We start from the raw sequence: 20,312 nt of genomic DNA, 5'->3' as shown, positions 1-20,312 counted from the left end.
ACGGAATCCCTGCAGCGGATCCGAAAGGACAGTGTGGTTCCCGCTCAGGACGCTGTGGCGCCTAAGCTCCCACCTAAGCCTGCGAAGGGGCAAACGCCTATTCGTTTCACCCTACCACCCAAGACGGCGCCGAAGGCCTTCGCGTCGACACAGGGCGGACACTCGAAGGAGGTATTGACGCCTGAAAGCTACCTTGGTGGCGTCGAAGCTTCGGCTCCAGCCGCTTGCTGAGGAAGAACGTCGTGAGGTAATCATCGACGCCAACACCGGAAAACTGTCTCTCCTCAAGAGGAAGATCACGACGGAGCCGGCGTTGGAGCATTTCAGGATCCCTCTCAAAAACAAAAGGGACTCTTCGACTTTGGTGGAACCTGTGTCCCCTCAGGCCCTGGGACTCTCGCCAACGCATTCCCCCGCAGCCGATGTGGACGAAGACGATGCCGAGTACACCTATCCGGCGTACTCGGATCCGGAGGAGGAGCGTGCCCCTTGGTCCGCCGGAGGCGACACGGAGGACCCGCAATCGGGTCAGGATACGCAACTCTTTGCGGCCAAGACGTCCCCGACGGAGGACTCGGCGGCCTTTAATGCTCTGATCGAGCGAGCTGCGGCGAACCACGACGTCGAGCTGCACTCGGACCCCGTGGATGTGGACTTCTTATTCGACACCTTCTCTGTGGCTGAGAAGACAGTCAAAACGCTGCCGATGCTCAAAGGTGTGCTTAAACATGCAACGGAGGTCTTCAGGGAGCCCACACGGGCGCGTGTGGTCAACCCTCGAATCGACAGGAAATATAAGGCGGCGCCGACGGATCCTACCTATATTAAGGGACACTTGCCATTAGACTCCTTGGTTGTTTCCAACGCTCGGAAGAGGGCGAACTCTCAGACTACTGGTGACGCTCCTCCCCCAGACAAAGAGTCCAAGGTCTTCGAGGCATCAGGCAAACGGATTGCTGCACAGGCAGCTAATATCTGGAGAATTTCTAACACCCAAGCCCTGCTTGCACGTTATGATAGGGCCCATTATGACACCTTAGAGGCCATACTGCAACACTTACCTGACCAATACAAGGAGGCAGGGGAGATGCTGATCCAGGAAGGCAAACTCATTACAAATGCATCCATCAAATGTGCATTAGACGTGGCAGAAACAGCCTCCAGGGCTATCAACACCAGTGTGTTGCTTAGACGCCATGCCTGGCTTCGGATTTCAGGGTTCAAACCCGACATCCAAACTACAATATTGAATCAAACAGTGAATCCTGACCACCTGTTTGGACCTGAGGTGGATGCCACCCTGGAAAAAATGAAAAAAGATACGGAAACTGCCAAATCAATGGGGGCTTTACAAAGTCAGCAGTTTCGGAGTGGTTCCTTTCGCCGCTCAAACTCCAGAGGCACCACAAGGGGGCAGGCATCCCAATCCTCGCAGTATTACAAAAGTAACACCCAGACCACGTACAACAACAAGGGTAGAGGTGGTTACAGAGGCAATAATGTCAAGGGCAGGGGACGTGGAAACAATAGCTCCAGGTCCACCACCACCAACAAGCAGTGACGTTCTGTCACTGCCCCCGACCATACAACACCGGTTGGGGGGAGACTCCAGCAGTTCCTGCCGGCGTGGAAGAACATCACCACGGACAGGTGGGTGAGGTCCCTTATCCAGTACGGGTACTGTCTAGAGCTTACTTCCATTCCGCCGGACATACCCCCAAGAAGCCGTCCTATGTCAGGCGAGCATTTGACCTTGTTGCAGCAGGAAGTTCTAGTCATGCTGCAAAAAGGGGCAATAGAGCTCGTTCCTTTGCAAGAGCGGGGAACAGGGGTTTACTCCCTGTATTTCCTGATTCCCAAGAAGGACGGATCCCTCAGGCCCATCCTGGACCTCAGGCCCCTGAACTGGTACATACTCTCGGAGCACTTCCATATGCTCACGTTGCAACAAGTGCTTCCCCTGCTTCAGCAAGGGGAATTTCTGGCTACGCTGGATCTGAAAGATGCCTATTTTCATATCCCCCTGCATCCTTCCCACAGAAAGTATCTCAGATTCACGATCTTAGACCAGCATTACCAGTTCAAGGTCCTGCCGTTCGGGGTCACCACGGCACCAAGGGTATTCACGAAGTGCCTAGCGACTGTGGCGGCGCATCTCCGTCGCCAGCACGTCCACGTCTTTCCTTATCTGGACGACTGGCTCATTCAGGCAAGGACGGAACGACAGTGCGTGGACCATGTGTCACGCACCATTCATCTCCTGCACGATCTGGGTTTCTCTCTGAACTACCCCAAGTCCCATCTCCAGCCCGCCCACGTGCGACAGTATCTGGGCGCGACAATCAACACTCTGGCAGCCACTGCGCAGCCAAATTCAGTGAGAATCGCCAGTATCCAGGCGCTGATCCAACGATTCAGACCCCAGCACTCGCTTCCAGCGAAGGTGTTCATGCAGTTGATAGGCATGATGGCCTCCTGCATCTCCATTGTCCCGCACGCGAGACTACACATGCGTCCGCTTCAGGAGTGCCTAGCACGTCAGTGGACTCAGGCTCATGGGCAACTGACAGACCTAGTGTTGGTGAGCGGTCGGGCATACAACTCTCTGCATTGGTGGAATCCACAAAACCTTTGCAAAGGCCGACCATTCCAAGAGCCTGTCCCACAGATTGTCCTGACAACGGACGCTTCTCTCCAGGGTTGGGGAGCGCATGTACTCCACTACACGGTGCAGGGACTATGGACACTACAGCAAAGGAAGATGCACATCAATGTGTTGGAACTGATGGCAATCTTCATGGCCTTAAAGGCGTTCAAAGTACATCTGTGCAACAAGGTCGTGTTGATCCGGACGGACAACATGACGGCCATGTACTACATCCAGAAGCAGGGAGGCACACACTCTCCACAGCTGTCTCATCTGGCTCAGAGCATGTGGAAGTGGGCCATTCAGAGGAACATCTTCCTCATGGCAGAGCATCTCCCGGGCAAGGACAATCAAATGGCGGATCTGCTCAGCAGGCACAGCCATCAGATGCACGAGTGGGAGATACATCCATCAGTACTCCAACCGTACTTCCAAAAGTGGGGTCATCCAGAGTTAGACCTATTTGCCACAAAGGAGAACGCAAAATGCCGAAACTTCGCCGCCAGGTTCCCACACCCGCAATCACAGGGCAATGCGATGTGGATGAACTGGTCAGGCAGATTTGCGTACGCTTTTCCCCCAGCACCTCTGATACCGCTGGTGGCACGCAAGCTCAGGCAGCACTCGATGACGCTCATCCTGGTTGCTCCAACGTGGGCTCGCCAACCATGGTACACCACGTTTCTGGAACTCTCCGTGGTACCGCATCAGAGGCTTCATCTCACTCCCAGCCTTCTGACGCAGAGCCAGGGCGACATTCAGCACCCAGATCCGCAACAGCTCAACCTGGCGATCTGGCTCCTGAAGTCCTAGAGTTTGGCTACCTCAATCTTCCCCCCGATTGTATGGACATCATTCGGGAGGCTAGAAAGCCCACTACTAGAGCTTGTTATGCGGCTAAATGGAAGAGGTTTGTCATCTACTGTGCTAACCACAATATCGACCCGCTAGATGCTTCCATTCAGAATATCATCTGTTACCTTTTCCACCTGTATCAATGCAATTTAGCGTACTCTTCCATCCGTATTCACCTGTCTGCTATGGCAGCATACCTCCAGAATAGGCAGCACCTGTCACTCTTTAAGGTCCCTGCTATCAAGGCCTTTCTGGAAGGACTCAAAAGGGTCATTCCACCAAGGACCCCACCAGCTCCAGAATGGAACCTCAATGTGGTTCTTACAAGGCTGATGGGTCCTCCCTTTGAGCCACTGCACTCTTGTGAGCTTCAGTTTCTGACTTGGAAGGTTGCGTTCTTAGTAGCGATTACATCGCTAAGGAGGGTTAGCGAGCTGCAGGCGCTCACCATCCAGGAACCTTTCTTCCAGGTACATGCTAACAGGGTGGTGCTCCGCACTAACCCTAAATTCCTGCCCAAGGTGGTATCACAATTCCACATTAACCAGACGATCGAATTGCCAGTGTTTTTCCAAAACCCAGAGACGCTGGCGGAGCGCATGCTCCACACCCTTGATGTTAAGAGGGCCTTGATGTATTATGTAGACAGGACAAAAGATTTCCGCAAAACCAAACAACTTTTTGTTGCTTTTGCTACTCACCACAAGGGAAACGCAATCTCCAAAGCGGGGATTGCTAGGTGGATAGTAAAGTGCATCCAGATCTGTTACGCTAAAGCTAAACGCACTCTCACTATCCCACCGAGGGCCCACTCCACCAGGAAGTTGGGGGCCTCTATGGCTTTCCTAGGTAACATTCCCTTAGAAGACATCTGTAGAGCAGCCACATGGTCTACCACACATACTTTCACTAAACACTACTGTGTAGACGTACATTCCAAACAGCAGGCATCTGTTGGTCAGGCTGTTCTAAAAACGCTTTTTCAGACTGCTGCAGCTGGCACGGGCGGCCGCCGTTAATGGAGGGACTGCTATGTATTCTATGCACAGATATGAATTCAGCAGCCCACATGCCTCGAACTGCAAATGCTACTTACCAGTATGCATCTGTTCTTGGCATGTAGGGCTGCTGACATTCATATCGCCCACCCTCCTCCCCGGCGCCTGTAGCAGCTGCAGAATTTTATCATATACATACATATGCTCATAGCATGGTCATCACTCACATTCTTCACTCCATCTCTGCCAATGGCTAAAAACAATCTGGGGATGGAGGCGATGCCCATGCGCACTGTAGTCCAGGGGAGGAGCCACCTATCTCGTGATACTTCGAAGACTCTTCCAGGACAACAATGTGCAATCATCCGGACCCAACACTAGGTGGCGATCTATGCACAGATATGAATGTCAGCAGCCCTACATGCCAAGAACAGATGCATACTGGTAAGTAGCATTTGCATTCTTTTGTATAAGGGCTTCCTGCCCCAGATTTAAAATGCTTCTTTACAACATACCTTATTGAGGGCGGACGGAGAGAAGAACTTTGTTGGTCCAGACCCCCTTCTTTCACTTTCCATCAGCCATTGCTCAATGGGCCTTTTTTATGTTTAAGCTACCCAAGGATCTTCCAAGTTTTTCTTGCCAAACTATGCACTTTTATTGCATTTACAATATTAGTGGTTGTTTAGTATTATTATCATACCATTACTTCCTGTTCCTGGGATGGGATCTGACAGCGTCCCAGAATCTTGTCCACTGTCTGGTAAGTGGGATGTCACTGGCACCTGTTTTTTAATCTGTGTCTGCGTTGCCAAGCTCTGCTGCTGCAGGACCAGAACGTAAAAGTCACTTATGCTTCACAGGGTGTTGTAGACTCCACAGGGTGTTGTAGACTCCACAGGGTGTTGTAGACTCCACAGGTCAAATCTATCTCCCTGGACGTAATGGAGGCGCTTCATCATCTGCTGCACTTTTATAGTCGTTGCCTGCAACACCCGGCTAGATCACTGCAACATCCGGCTTGATAGACTGCAACACCCGGCTTGATCACTGCAACACACAAACTGGCTTTTAAAAAATTGCTTTTTCTAAATAGAACTTTATATCCTTCACAGTTTAAATCTCTGAATCATTCTTTGGCAGAATAGGGGTACCCTTAAACACTCTGGACCACGTTTGTTACACTGATAGGCGCGCTCTTGCTGGTTTATTGCGAAGCACATGGAAGCTATTGTGTTGTATCTTTTTTAATTCTACTAGCACAGAACTTGTCTAAGGTTCTCCTGCGAGCAGAGTTGTAGATATTGTGAGATTCTGTAGAGAATGGAAAAGTTATTCTCTGACTTTTACAAGGCAAACGGTAAAAATAAGTGACCGTTTAGCACATGCAATTTCTGTTGGCATAAAAGAAGCTCCTATTAATTACTGCCTGATCTTAAACCCACACACTTGTATCCATTCAGTGCATAAAGAAGCGCATATGTTAATATGCAGAAAGGCCTGTGACACATGTAATATTGTCAACCATATAGGAAAAGCATCTAACAAGCACAACACTGGTACTAGAAAAGATACTGTTGCTGAATTGCAGTTTACATGACACTGTTTGATATGAAACTAGACGAAACTGGGTTTGATCCTGTGAAAGCACTTTGGAGAGGGAACAATAAGATATCTGAAAACAAAGGAACCCTGTTTGACATCAATTCTGCATACTTGACAAAACTTTTTGATATGGCTACATGCATCCATGACCCTTCTAGGGAGGGCAGGAGGGTAGAGAAAAGGGAAAATAATTGAAGGTATTTCCAGCAATTGCTCTAGTTGGGCAAGTACCCTGTCATCATGCTAGCTGGAACGTTCCTTTTTGGAACATTGAGCCCTCACCTTCCAAGGTGGAATGCTTCACCATCGTATCTGCTCATGTGGCTGTGAGGTTCCTTGGTCAGAGGAAATTGACTATCCTCATCCATTTGGATGAGTAGGTCTCATCCAAGCATGTCGCGCTTGGAAGAGATTCACTGTTTGCTCTGTCAATATGCAGGCGTCACTAGTGGATACGCTCTTGAATGGGTCTCGCCTCTATGGTGAGAAGGTGGACTCCACTTTGGAACACTTTAAAGACAGCAGAGCTGTAGTGCCTTACTGGGAGTTGTTGACCCCATCAAATAATTTCCCACTAGTTCAAGAAATGTGTGGCCTGCTTCTGGAGACTACTTTATGGGCAGAAAAAGCCTTCTCAACCGGGGATGTAACACAGTCCTTTCGGAGGCGTGGAACAGGTAAGCAGGGTGCAGGCCAGCAAGGGACATTAGTCCTAGAACTACTCTCCCCCTGTTATAACAGCCACCAATCTGCTTTAGTTTGTCCTTGGTGGTAAATGCATACACAGTGGGAGGCGAGATAGAGTACTTCCTTCCAGGCTGTCAATCCATTACGTCCAACAGATGATGTCTTTGTTCTTGCAGGGCACATATTTTCATATTCCAGTCCTACAGTTCCAAAGGTATTTTTTTATGGTTCAAGGTGATCCAGGAGCATTTGGAGTTTTCTGTGCTCCCCATTCGGCCTGACCAGCGCCCTTCAGATATTCACAAAACTGTTGGCGGTGTCATTGCCCTGTCTCAGAGGTCAGGAGTCCCTCTTGAGCTCACCAGTGTCTGTTGGGGACATCCTCCAGACAACGGCATATCTTTAGACATTGTTGGGGTTTCACCATAAACCAGCAGAAGTTCCTCCCAATTCCCTCACAGAGGCTTCCATTCATTGCAGCAATCTTAGACATGGTTGAGTTCATGGATTTTTCTCAGCAGCAACGAGTCGAGGACATTTGGGCTACTAGGATCCCAGTGTTTCTTGCTCATTCTTGGTATCCAGGCATGGGTGGCCTTGAGGCTTTTTAGTGGTGGTGACGGACACATCGCAGCTGGGTTGGGGGATCACTTGAGGCAGTTGTAGATCAGAGAGCTCTGGTCTTCAGTTGAGTGCTGGCTCCATATTATTTGGCTGGAGTTGTGGGCCATTTACCCACCCTGAAGCCCTTACTGCCATCCATCAAGGGAAGGTGCAGGTTCTTACAGACACCACCACCAGGTGGTACTGCAGCAAGCAGGGTAGATTGGGGTCCTCTGTCTTATGCTTACACTTTGCATCTCTTGAGGTGGTAGGAGTATCAGAGCATCTTTCTGGTCTCTAATCACCTTGCTAGGTCCTTCAATGCTGAGCATGCGTAGTTTGGCAGATAACGAGTGGTGTCTGCATCCCCTTTGAGATTGTGTGTCAACAGTCCTGTACGGCTGAGTTTCCGCAGGCGTGTGCTCATTAGCTGCCCAGAGTTCCGAAGAACAAGAACGACCAGGCCCATGTCATCCCAGTTCCTCTAATTAGGCCGTGTGAGTGGTACCCGAAACTCTTGAGCGAGAGCATCTGTCCTATGATGTGGCTACCTGTCTCGGCAATATGGGCAGGGTCCTCACCCTGGATTTACTCAATGTACACCTCAATGGTTGAAATTAAGCGGTGGCAATTGAGCGCATTTAGCAGTGGATGTCATCGTAGCCACCAGAGGGCAGTATATGAAATGTAATTATGTTGGGAACTTGGACATATTTGTAAACTGGTGTGTTGCCTGGGTTACTGATGACTTGCCAGCAATCCATTTGTTTTTGTTGCCAGGCAGCAGGTATTTGCAGTGTGCAATGTTAAAGATTATTTGTCAGCACTTTCCGCCTCTTTCTTTGCCAGACCAACCATCCTTATTCAGCTCACATGTTATGAGGATCAGTAAAGGTTAGGAACACGTGCTCTCCTGAGCTTTTTGCAATACCTCAGTGGGTCCTTAACTTGGTCTTGACATTCCTCAAGTGTACCCCTTCCAAGCCCCCAACTGCCCTGTGCCACTTTTTCCTAAGCCAATTGGTGCATAGGACTCGGGAACCCTTTTCCCACAAGTTGTGAGGCAATCCATCACTGCCAGCGTTCCCTGCACCCACACGCCAATCGAAAGAGAAGAGGCTCCATTTTCATAGATCATACCAAGGATCATCGGGTAAACTATCAACCTCTTGTTCAGTTCTCCAGAGCGAAAAAGCATACCCGATTGGGACGGGTATGCTCAGACGTGAGTCCTGTGCTTTCCATGCCACTGGAATCAAGCTATCCTGGCTGAAGAGGGGTAAAACCCCGAAACCGGTCCTAGGATGCTTGTTTCCAGTCCAGAGAGGACCTGGCTTGGCAGTTCGGGCTGGACTGTTCCCATGAGGCACAGGGTCAAGTCTGCTTTGCATATGGCTGGGTTAAAACTGGAATGGCATGGTGAGCAAAAAAACGATCGATTTAGGCCCAGATCTCTGTACTGGGGTGAATGTATGACATTGTTCTGCATTCTGTCCATCAACTGTTGTTTTTGCAATGGTCATGCACAAGATGACATTGCAGTGGATGGTCCTCTGCATTAAGATGTGCTGATCACTGGCCAAGAAGCTGCCGCCAAAAGTTTTGGGACCCCATTCACCAAGGCTAAGACCACCACCACTACTACTTCGTTGGCACACATAGTGCCCATCCTTGACATTTTCAGACTGCAACGAAGGTATCTGCTTACACTTACAAAGCACAATGCCTTGATAGCCAGGTCTGGCAGGAAGGACACTTTGCATGCTAACCTTTTTGTTCTGATTCTACTCCACACCACCTTGGGAACTTTAGTTTCTATTTTAAGGGGACAAATCTGCAGTTTGAGCATCCTTCAGAAGAACACTTTACTTATCTTCGGTAACTCTTTCTGATGGATATTGTGTCTTATTCAGCTTCCTTACTGACCTCCCACCTCTTTAGAGTGGACTCTTTTTAGCATCTAAAAGATCTCATGTTGGTACTTGGCACACTATTTCCAACACTTTTTTATGTGCCACATCTGTGGACACAGAAAAGAGAAAATGGAAGAAACTAACCTCCCAGTGGGGATATTTAACCTATGTGGGGCTGCACTGTGCCAGCTAGCAGTGTGTGGGAGCACTGCTGCAAAATTCTCAGACTCCAGTCTGGCGACTGGGAAATAGTCTTGGGCGAGGAATCTTGGTTAGATAGAATATCAACCAGACAGAGTGTTACCAAAGGTGCAAAGGGCAGCAGGGGATGAATGCAGGTTCAGGGGCACAGGTAACTCAGGTGGGGGAGGGGAGAGAATCAGAGGAGTCGAAGGGAAGAGGGAAGGCACCAAAGAAGGTGGGGATGTGGAGGAGTCAAGGGGCTGCAGTGGGGTGATGTTCACACGAGAAGTTTTTGGGGAGCGAGGTGGCATGTGGATAAAGGGGTAAGCAGAGAGCTGTGCGTAGCCTACATGCGTAGGAGGAGGGCCCTGTGTATTTGTACGGTGTTGACAAACAGGCAGCACCAGTGCTACTTAACTCCTTTGCTGCCTTTTGGCTGTTGCTTCCCTTCCTTTTATTGGCTCACCAGCAACACAGAGCTACTAAAAGGTCGATCAGACAAATTTTTTATGACATTTTTGCAGGCATTTTGTAAAAATTGTTTTTATTTTTAAGAAAAGTGCTGAATCCTGGTTTTTCTTTGCCAATAACCATATCCGGTTTGGGGTCCTACAGATGGTTTGAATCTCACCAGACAACTAATGCCACCTATACCAGTTCTACAAAGAAGTTACTAAGTATGACTTATAGTTTCATCGGTTTATTGCAGTTTATCCTTCATTTGCCTACATTTGTGTAGCTTCATTCTGTATCTCAGTTTATAATTTTATAATGCTACTTTCTTCGGTATTTGCGATTTGATTAAAATGTACTATTTATAACTATTAATGTAACACTGTACCGTGTTAATAAATCCAAGTAATTATTTTATTTTCTTATCAGCTTGAAACAATGTTCAGAGACCCAAGTGACAATGACACTTTATCTCATAAAGAAGATCCTTTTCGTTGTGTTGTCAAGTTTTCCAGTCCACATCTTCTTGAGTCTTTAAAATTATTGGCTCCGTCTGGTGAGTACCTGCGCCATTCACAAAGTTTTTAAGTCAAGCCTAACAGACTGCACCGCTCTCTGGTTGTGAAAGACATAATGTGGTTTACCAAGAGCATACAGGAGCTTGGCGCCCACCCATTGCTTGCTGTTGGTTGGTTTTCCTGGCTCTGGTTTGTCTGCTGCTTATTTTTTATCCCAGCTTGTCGATCTTGTGTTTACCTCACTCTGTTAATTAGCTGGCTTTTTTGCTTGCTTTTCAAGGAAGCACTACTTGGTTTATTGCATATGTTTTCCAGGTTTCTCGTGGACTTCCCCATCCCTGCACACCATGTATCTCTCTGTCACCTGTCTTTCTCCCCACCACCCTCCTTGTGTTTGCTATTGTGCCCCTGTTGCTTTCTCACCCATATGCTTCTGCACCACCCACGTTTTTGCTCTGTCACCCAGTGCTTCTCCTCCCAATCTCCTTATTGCTTTCGTTCTCCTCCCATTCTCTGCTGCTCCACCCCTTGCTTTGCTGCCCTCTACCCCTGCCTTCTGTGTTGCTGAACCTCAACTGCGCCCTATGTGTTGCTGAATCTCACCTGCGCCCTCTGTATTGCTCTCCCCATCCACGCGTCAAAAAACGCTTTCGCGCTGATTTTTTTATTTGCCGACCCAACTGGGATCAGCAAAAAAGGGGGGGGGCATGTGCTTGGTGTATTCGCCTACAAAATGACACATCCGGCTGCATAATAGGCATAGTTTTTTCCTATTTAGCCATGCTACACAGCATGAAGCCTTGCGTCACCAAATGTTTTGACAGTGTGGGGTGGCGATTTCCCCCCACCCTCTCCTTCCCCCACTCTCTGACGACTTGATTCAGATAGTGTTGTAAATGCCTTGAACAAACGTTGGTTACAGACCCCCCTCTTCTCTCCCCAACCCCCCCCCCCCCCCCCCCCCCACAACAACTGCCTGTGGTGCCTCTGCCCCAAGATGTACTACTGTCCTGTGACAAATGCTCCATGATGCACCCCTAATCGATAAGATCAGGAAGTCAAGCTCTGTTGCTGATCACAAGAAGCATGTCAGTCCTAATCCAGATCATGGTGCCTGCCCTGACCTAGGTTGCATTTGTCAGGTGAGTTGAAAGACAAAGTTGAGAGACCGGTCCAAGAAGAAACATCGGAAGAGAATGGCCCATCCATGTAGCTTCACTTCCGTTCTAAGGAGAGGTCACAAAGTTTTTATTCCGGGAACCCTTTCTCAGTCTCAAGCTTCTGACCCAATGTCTGAACCTGAATCCAATGTACTCAGACCTCCCTGAGCCACCATTAACATTGCAGCAAGCTGCAATCTTCCAGGAAGCTCTGTATAGATTTTCAAAATCATTCTATCTCCCTCTGGTGTCGCAATTTCGCCAGTGGGGCCTCCCTGGCCCCATCAGACCATTCACAGAGAATGCGCACTCTGGAGCCAGGCTGTGCCTCTACTTTTCTGCTACAGACTGCACTGTCTTCTTATCTATTGGCACCAGCTAAGTCTCCAGCGGTAACAGTTCCAAATCTGTTTTCAACTCTGGCCCCAGATTCTTATCCATATTCAGCTAGGGGTAGCTCCCCTCCAGTACATCTGTCATTGGCAGTACAACGTCCAAAAGATGGAGGCTATTTTCGGACCAAACTCTGATGATGTGATGGACTTTAAACCTGTCGAACATGGTGCTGAGGAAGTGATGATTGACAACTTGCTCTCCCCACTTTAGTTATGCTTGTTTAGACAATGACTTACTAAATGTTAGTGGCTTAGGGACTTTCTCTAGATTCGCCTTTGGGACCTGGGACGGTGGAAAGATCATTATTTGCTGTGGTGGTCTAAAGGGCAACTGATGTGTTGAAGCTGCCATTTCCCTCTGTGAAAACTAAGGCTGGTCTGACAGCAACCAGGTCCTTCTCCTGCAGAGCTTGTGTTTCCATCTAAGGAGACTTTAGACAACCCAGTCATTGGAGCTTGACCAAAATCAATTTTCAGCTGTAAATTGCCTTATTGCTAGGCACCATAAACCAATGCCAAGAGCCCCACCGTTCATAATTCATCATCTTGCTCTTAACAGCCTTGTAATTCAAGCCTCCATTTCAGATGTCAATCATAATAATTTTCCTTCCTGTAAACCACAGAGTAAGCTAAAAAAAAAAAGATTGATGCAATGGGCAGGAACGTTTTTTCTTTAATCAATCTGATAGAGACATCTAGCCGCAGATTCCTTACCTTTGAATTTCCAGGCATCAGGCTGGATCCCGAAGATATTTCACAGCAGTACCCCTACGCCCCAGTAGGTGACATCAGTCGACTCTGCTGGATGTAGTCTGCGTCGTCAATATAACTCCCTCTCCGGTGTGCTGACGTCCGTTCTTTTCTTCCCGCACCATCAGCGCTGATCCGTTGAAGAGAGCTACCCCCTGTCATTTTTTGGCAATATTTGTTTGACTTTTTGTGGACTTGGTTGATGTGTAGGTGTCCTGTCAAGTAAGACGACTTCAGGGTTCAAGCCGTGCTGCGCCTGTCACCGCACCATGTCGCTCACGGACCCCCATTTGGTTTGTCTTTGGTGCCTGAAGCGCGACCACAACTTCACGTCATGCTCCGACTGCCGGCCATGGCGCCGAAAGCTTTGAGGGAGCGGTCCCTAAAGCTTCTTGCGGCCAATGTCCTGCGCCGCGGAGGTCGCCTCGTCTGTCTCGTGCCAGATCTCGTCGAGAGGAAGGTCTGAGCACCGCTCCGCTGAATCGAAATCCTCGTCATCCAAGTCAGGTAAGATGCACCACAAAAAGCACAAGAAGTAGACGCATGCTTCAACTTCACCCCGCCTTTCTCACTGCATGGCGGAGGAACCTCTGCGATCGAGGCCCCGCTTCGGAGAGCGCATGCCTGGGTCGGCTCCACATTTCCCCCCTTCTCGGGGCCGGGAGCAAACCCTGCCCAACCAAAACAATTTTATAATGCTGTGTGTGCCATATTAGGACGGCCTGGCCCTGCCAGCACGCCTCCGGACACCGCATGCTCAGAAGACGGAGGGGCCCGTGGGTTCCATGCCGGCGGCTCTGGCCAGGGCCTCCAAGTGGACCCGTTCGCAGGTGGCCGATGGCATTCATGCCCCCTCAGCGACCTTACCCGACGCCAAGGTCCTCTGCGTCGCTGGCTCCTCCCCTATTGTCATTCCCAATGACAAGGCTTTAGTTGGGTGTCCTCCTGCGCCGACTAAGCTGTACGGCTCCATGCGGTTTTTTCTGCCCTATTCAGAAGGGTTTGGAATGGAGGATGAGGATTGGGAGGGAGAGCAGGACCCCTTAGAAATCCTGCAACAAGATCTGGACTTGTATGAGGAGTTGGTTGATGCCAGTGGTCTGGACACCTCCCCAGACACCGGCATGCTTTCCCCTTCTACCCTGGCTATGGAGGAGGGAGCATCTTTTGCCAAGGTGGTGCTTAGGGCTGCGGAGGCTCTTGACCTGCAGCTTCCTACAGTGGCAGTCAAGACAAAAGTCTTGACAGAGGTCCTGCAGTCTGGGGTCTCAAGTTCGGAACACCTACTGCCCTTCAATGAGGCCTTGACAGGTCCTTCTGGGGACATGCTCCAAACCTAGCACAGGGGCTCCTGTGAATAGGAAGATAGCCTGCTATCGCCCCGCACCAGGTGACTCAACTTTCCTCACCACCCACTTCACCCCCCCCCCCCCCCCCCCCCCCAAAGCTTGGTGGTCCATGCTTCCATGTCTCATGGCACATTCCCTTCTTCACCCCCACACAGGGAATCCAAGGGGCTGGGAAATTTCGGGAAGAAAATGTTTTCTTCCATCAGACAAGCATTGCAGTCACGCTGCATGCTTCTTGGGCAGATACTGCCATTCCATATGGGATACGGTGGCACAGGTGCTGCCCAAAGTCTTGGAGGGGGAAGGGGCTCTGTTCTCCAAGGCTATATCAGACTGGCAGCAAAGTTCACAATCAGATGTGGCTTTGACACGACTGACTCGCTAGCTAGAGCAATTTACACGATGGTGGTGGTGCGTCGTCACGCCTGCCTGAGAATATCCGTTTTTTTCCAGGATTTTCAGGCCAACCTAATAGACATGCCCTTTGGTGGCTCCCGTCTCCTTGGAGTCCAGGCTGATGCTGCCCTTTAGCACTATAAAAACTCGTGGCCCATGGCCAAGTCTTTGGGTCTCTCTACCGCCCCCAGGGCTTCAGCCAATTTTTGCTCCTTTCGTTGCTATGGAAGAGCCTATCAGCCGCGCTAACCCGACCCTGGCCAGAGGGCCATCAAGTTAAGCAACCTCTGCAGGGGCCGTGGAAGCGGTTCATCCCGGCCTCGTTGGTCAGGAAAGCAGAAGTAGAGCCAAGCCACCATCTCCTCCACCTCCACAAAACCACCATCTCCTCCACCTCCACAAAACCACCATCTCCTCCACCTTCACAAAACCGCCTTAGTCTGGTCCCCCAGGATCATTCTCGGCGCTATCATATGCCATCATCTCCACCGCTTGCAAAACATTACATCGGACAGGTGAGTGTTGCAAATAGTCACCCGCTCCATCCATTCTTCCAGTGTACGATCGGCTGACGGAGGATCGCCTATAGAGGTTTCGCGGGCCCAAAGCAGGCAGTGGTTGCTATTCCCGCTACTTTCTGGTCCCTGAGGAGGATGGAGTTTGTCGCCCTATTGTAGACCTCAGAGCCCTCAATTAGCTCCTCAAAAGGAGAAATTCAAGATGCTCACTCCTGCTCAGGTCCTGTCTGCCTTGGACCCAGAAGACTGGATGGTAGCGCTGGACTTGCAGGATGCCTACTTTCATATCCCCGTCCTGCCTGCCCATCGTCTCTTCCTGCGGTTCACGGTGGGTAACGATCACATTCAATTTGCGGTGATCCCCTTTTCATCACGAGTGTCCCTTGGGTGTTCACAAAGGTGATGGCAGTGGTCGCAGCCCATCTGCAGAGATCAGGGGATCTGTAGTAGGGGATCTCTGTATTTAGTCATAATCTGTGAATAGTCCCGCCCATGTGCGTGGACCCCGGAGCAATCCAAATAGTCTCTTAAGTTGTCCTCTTCTGCAGTCCTGCATAGAAACTTAAGAGAAAATCAAAGACAAATAATGCAGCCTGACATTAACAAGGCTATATTGGCCAGCACTTCATCCTGAAGTAAAAAAGGATAGCCAACTAATATAGAAATTTACACATTTTACAGAGTTTCACACATAGAGAAACTCCCCTTCACAAAAATCCTTTGTCATGATAGAGAGGAAGGGTTGGACAGACAAGCCCCATAGGCTGCCAATATGTGTCTGGAAAAGAGATACCGTGCCTTTAAGGAACCCTCCAGAGACCCTCGGTATCCCATGATGCACAGCCAAAGACAAGTTACTTTCAGTTCTTTTTTCCGTCTCCTACTAGCAAGGACCTGGAGCATTGAGCTCTACCTTTATTGGTATAACTTCAATTTTTGGAGCTTTTTGAAAAATGTTAGTGTTTCACTCGTCATCTGGGGCCTTTCTCTTCCATTTGATGTCTTTTTTGGATGTATGTCAGTACAACGCGATCATTTTGATCGCAGTACTTTACATAGTGGATTTTACAACGCAAGTCGTTACAATGACTTGCGTTGGAGGGCGCGGATTGAGGAATATTATAATTTTATATTCCAACACCAGTCCACGTAACAGTAGGGAAGGTGTTGGAATATAAAATTACAATATTCCTTAACCAACAGCGCCATCCAGCGCAAGTCGTAGTAACGACTTGCGTTGTAATGGCAGCGTGGTAAAGGTTGTGCGGTGTAAACACCGTGTTGTAAACAACGTTTACCCTTTTTTTGAGCAGCTAAGCCACCTTTTTCTTGTCAAAATGCCAGCTTTATTTGACAAGTGTCCTGAGTGTGGCAGGAAGAAGACAAAGTCAGACTCCCACAGAGTATGCATATTCTGTCTTCCATCTACTCATGTTTCTGACTCCTGTGTCACCTGCAAGTCATTCTCCAGGAGGACCCTGCGTGACAGGGAGAAGATTAGTCTTCAAGGCCTGGAGCAGAAAAGACATCAGGATGCAGGTGGGACCTCGTGGCATGGAGGGAATCTATCTGCTTCCACTTCCCGTGATTCTGCCTCTGGGGGGCTCCCCAATCACAAGGCGGCCCAGAAAGGACATCAGTCCCGGTCGTCGTCTATGGCTACGTCGTCGAAAGGTATGACAACAATATGCTCCCCGTTAACCCAGGGCTCTGGGTCTAAACGACGTTGACGCTCGGTGACATGGGGAAGGAGGTCACGACCTTGGACGAGGTCAAAGACTTCGCAGACGAAGTAGACACATCATGGTTGTCGATCTGAGTCCCGATGGCATTGGCGCTTGCCGTCGAGGCGACAACGCCATTCACCGTCAACGCGCAGGTCGGTGTCGAGAAGGAGATCCTCGACGTCGAGAGGAATGTCGACGTTGCGCAGGAAGTCGGCGTCAAGGAGAAAATTGACGAAACAAAGATTGACGTCGAGGAGGAACTCTACGTATAGGAGACAGTCTCCTTCCATGAGCAGGTCACGCTCGGTGGTCAGCATTTCTACATCTGACAGCTCTAGGTCGGAACGGCGCAGGCGGTCTCCATCAGGGGATATGGCCTCCAGGGCGCCATCTTCGAGGCCTGCCCGTAAGAGGAGAAGAGTGATTCGTTCACCGGACTCGAAATACTCCAGGACCTTCACCAACTAGGTCTCCATGGATGGACCAGCCTGTGGTCACTCATCTGTCACCTCCACGGCCTCAGAAGACGACTCCTCCGCCCAGACCACCTTAGCCACCAATACCGGTGATTCTGCTTGTGCCCAGACGGCCGAGATCTCGTTGCAGAACGCAACATCGCTCTCCTAGCCGGCACAGGTCTTCCACCAGGTCTTGACATCGTCACCACCATGAGAGATCACGCTCAAGATACACTAGGGACACAAATTTCTCTAGTTATTCGCCGACCTTGTCAGACTCGCCTCCTACAAGGGTATCTCCAGTTGATGACATTGTCACCTTTCACGATGTATTACTGAGGGGAGCAGCTGAACTGGGGATTGCGCTGGCTGCACCTACCCCTTCCACTTCTGTAATCTTCGAGACACTGCAACGGAAGAAACTCACGTCCCCTACTTCCTCTAGTACCTGCTTTGGAGGAACCGGCTATGGAACTTTTCTTGACGCCTGCTTCTGCGAAGTCAGCGCCATCACGACTTCAGAATAAATACAGACTCGGACGCTCTTCGGTGCCCATGCGGAGGAGGAAATGGCTCACATGAAGGTGGAAGTTGAGACACTCAAGGCTGTACCTGATGCATGAACTCCAAGCGGAGGCCGGTACCCTGTTAATAAAAAGGGTGATAGAAGCTGTCTCTCCATCTCAAAGTGGAAAGGGTCTATACTCAAGGTTCTTTCTTGTGCGCAAAAAGGACAAAAACAAGTTCAGGCCCATTCTGGATTTGCGACAAGCAAACAAATGGATTCGCAGGGAAAAATTTTGCATGCTGTCCTTGCACCAGATTTATCCTCCGCTGCATCGAGGAGACTGGCTTTGCGTCATAGATCTGCAGGACGCGTACTTCCACGTTCCCATTGCACAAAAGCATCGGAAGTTCCTGCGCTTCATAGTCGGCACCAACCACTATCAGTACACGGTACTTCTGTTTGGTCTGAAGTCTGCGCCCAGGATTTTTTCGTTTCAAAGTGCATGGCAGTGGTTGCAGCGCACCTGAGGAAAAACAAGGTGTTTGTTTACCCGTACCTGGACGACTGGTTGATCAAAGCATCCACCTTCCAGGAAGCGCAAATAAATTTCAACAGGACGGCTGTACTGTTGAACCAACTGGGTCTGCACATCAACATGTCCAAGTCTGTCCAGACTCCTGTTCAGTGTCTGCAGTACTTGGGAGCCTCCATCGATACTCTCAAGGCAAGCCTGTGTCCTTCGGAAGGCTCAGACTCTCATGTCCGTTCCACCAACGACAGTGAGGACGGTGTCCTCTCCTGGGGTCGATGGCTTCTTGCATCTTTCTCACCCGACATGCATGCCTCCACATGAGGCCGCTGCAGGAATGTTTGGAGGATCAATGGGACCAGAAACGAGGGAGCTGGGAGGACAGAATCAGACTGTCTCAACGCGCTCAATAGTCCTTGAAGTGGTGGTGTTCAGCAGGGAATCTCCTCAAGGGAGTTCCGTTCCACAAGGACATTCCTACACAGACCATTGTGACAGATGCCTCTCTCCAGGGCTGGAGAGCGCATTCGGATCACCTTCAGATCCAAGGCGCGTGGTCTCAGATGGCAACCACGTATCACATCAATTTTCTGGAACTCAGACCTGTTCATCTGGCGCTGAAAGCCTTTCATCCGTCCTTCCGGACCAGCTCACTGCTCGTACAGACGGACAACACAACAACAATGTATTACCTCAACAAGCAGGGGGTGCTCTAGATCGCGCACACTGTCTCAGGAAGCGCAAGCGATCTGGCTCTGGCTCTTGGCCAGGGGACTGACAAACGGCTACCCATCTACCAGGTGTGCAGAATGCTCAGGCAGATGCACTCAACAGGCTCGTTCAGGAAAATCACGAGTGGGTCTTAAACAACGAGGTGTTAAACATCTGCGCAAGATGGGGCACTCCAGAAATAGATCTGTTCGCCACTGCCGTCAACAGCAAATGCAGAGGCTTCGCCTCCAGGTTTTACCATCCAGGGACTCTGGGGAATGCACTGTGGATCAGCTGGTCGAACAGCTTTCTGTACGCTTTTCCGCCCATTCCCCTGATACCAGCAGTGCTGATCAAGCTGTCCCAATCCAGGGGCCGGATAATCCTCATTGCTCCAGAGTGGCCTCGGCAGTGGTGGTTCACAGACCTTCTACACTGGTCTCTCAGCCCCATCTTTGGCTTCCATGTCGGCCGGACCTTCTCGCGAAGTTTGGAGGGCAGATGGTGCTCCCCAACCTCTTGTCGTTGAGTTGGCCACCATGGCTCCTGAGCTAGTGCAGTATGGACATTTAAACCTGCCTGACAACCGCATGGAGATACTCAAAGAGGCAAAGAGACCGTCTGCAAGGACTTCCTACGCCTACAACTGGAAGAGATTCTGCATTTGGTGCACTTCCAAGAATGCTGATCCTACAACCTGCAAGGAAGATGTCATCCTTCCATACTTGCTGCATTTGGCTCAGTCTGCCCTTAATTTTCATTCTATTAAGGTTCAGCTCGCAGCCTTAACTGCGTATAGGAAATGCCCTTCACAAACTTCCTTTTTCCAAATCCCTGTCATCAAAGATTTTCTGGAAGGTTTGAAGAAGGTATTTCCTCCCATAGGGCGTCCTTCGCCTCCGTGGGAGCTGAATGTGGTGTTGTCTAGATTGATGAAGGAGCCTTTTGAGCCTATTCATAAGGCTTCTCTACAGCATTTATCCTGGAAGGCAGCGTTCCTTGTAGCTATAACATCGGCTCGCAGGGTGAGTGAGATTCAGGCTCTGTGTTGTCAAGAGCCTTATACTGTATTTCATGCATCCAAGGTTGTCATGAGGGCTCACCCGAAATTTCTACCTAAAGTGATATCTGATTTCCATGTCAATCAGAGGATCACTTTACCAACTTTTTTCAACATCCTTCCTCTCCAGCGGAGAGGTCCCTTCATTCACTTGATGTGAGACGGGTGTTGAAATTCTACTTAGATAAGACCAAAGACATTCATAGGTCAGATCAGCTGTTTGTTATTTACAGATCAGTCAGGACTGGTCTTGCCACCTCCAAACAGTCCATATCTAGATGGATTGTGT

The 20,312-nt window shown here is 49.8% G+C and overlaps 1 protein-coding gene across 1 annotated transcript in view; it reads left to right on the top strand.

Annotated features, from left to right (window-relative positions):
• The window catches only part of CENPN (centromere protein N), a 334,623-nt gene that overhangs the window by 272,337 nt on the left and 41,974 nt on the right, over window positions 1-20,312 (top strand). The window contains exon 11 of the mRNA XM_086945091.1: window positions 10,374-10,500. Coding sequence (XP_086801217.1) covers window positions 10,374-10,500 — 127 coding nt within the window. The remainder of the gene's footprint in view (window positions 1-10,373; window positions 10,501-20,312) is intronic.

The sequence above is a fragment of the Lissotriton vulgaris genome, chromosome 12 (assembly GCF_964263255.1).
Source record: "Lissotriton vulgaris chromosome 12, aLisVul1.2, whole genome shotgun sequence".
NCBI lineage: Eukaryota > Metazoa > Chordata > Amphibia > Caudata > Salamandridae > Lissotriton > Lissotriton vulgaris.
This window is presented reverse-complemented; position numbering and strand designations above follow the sequence as displayed.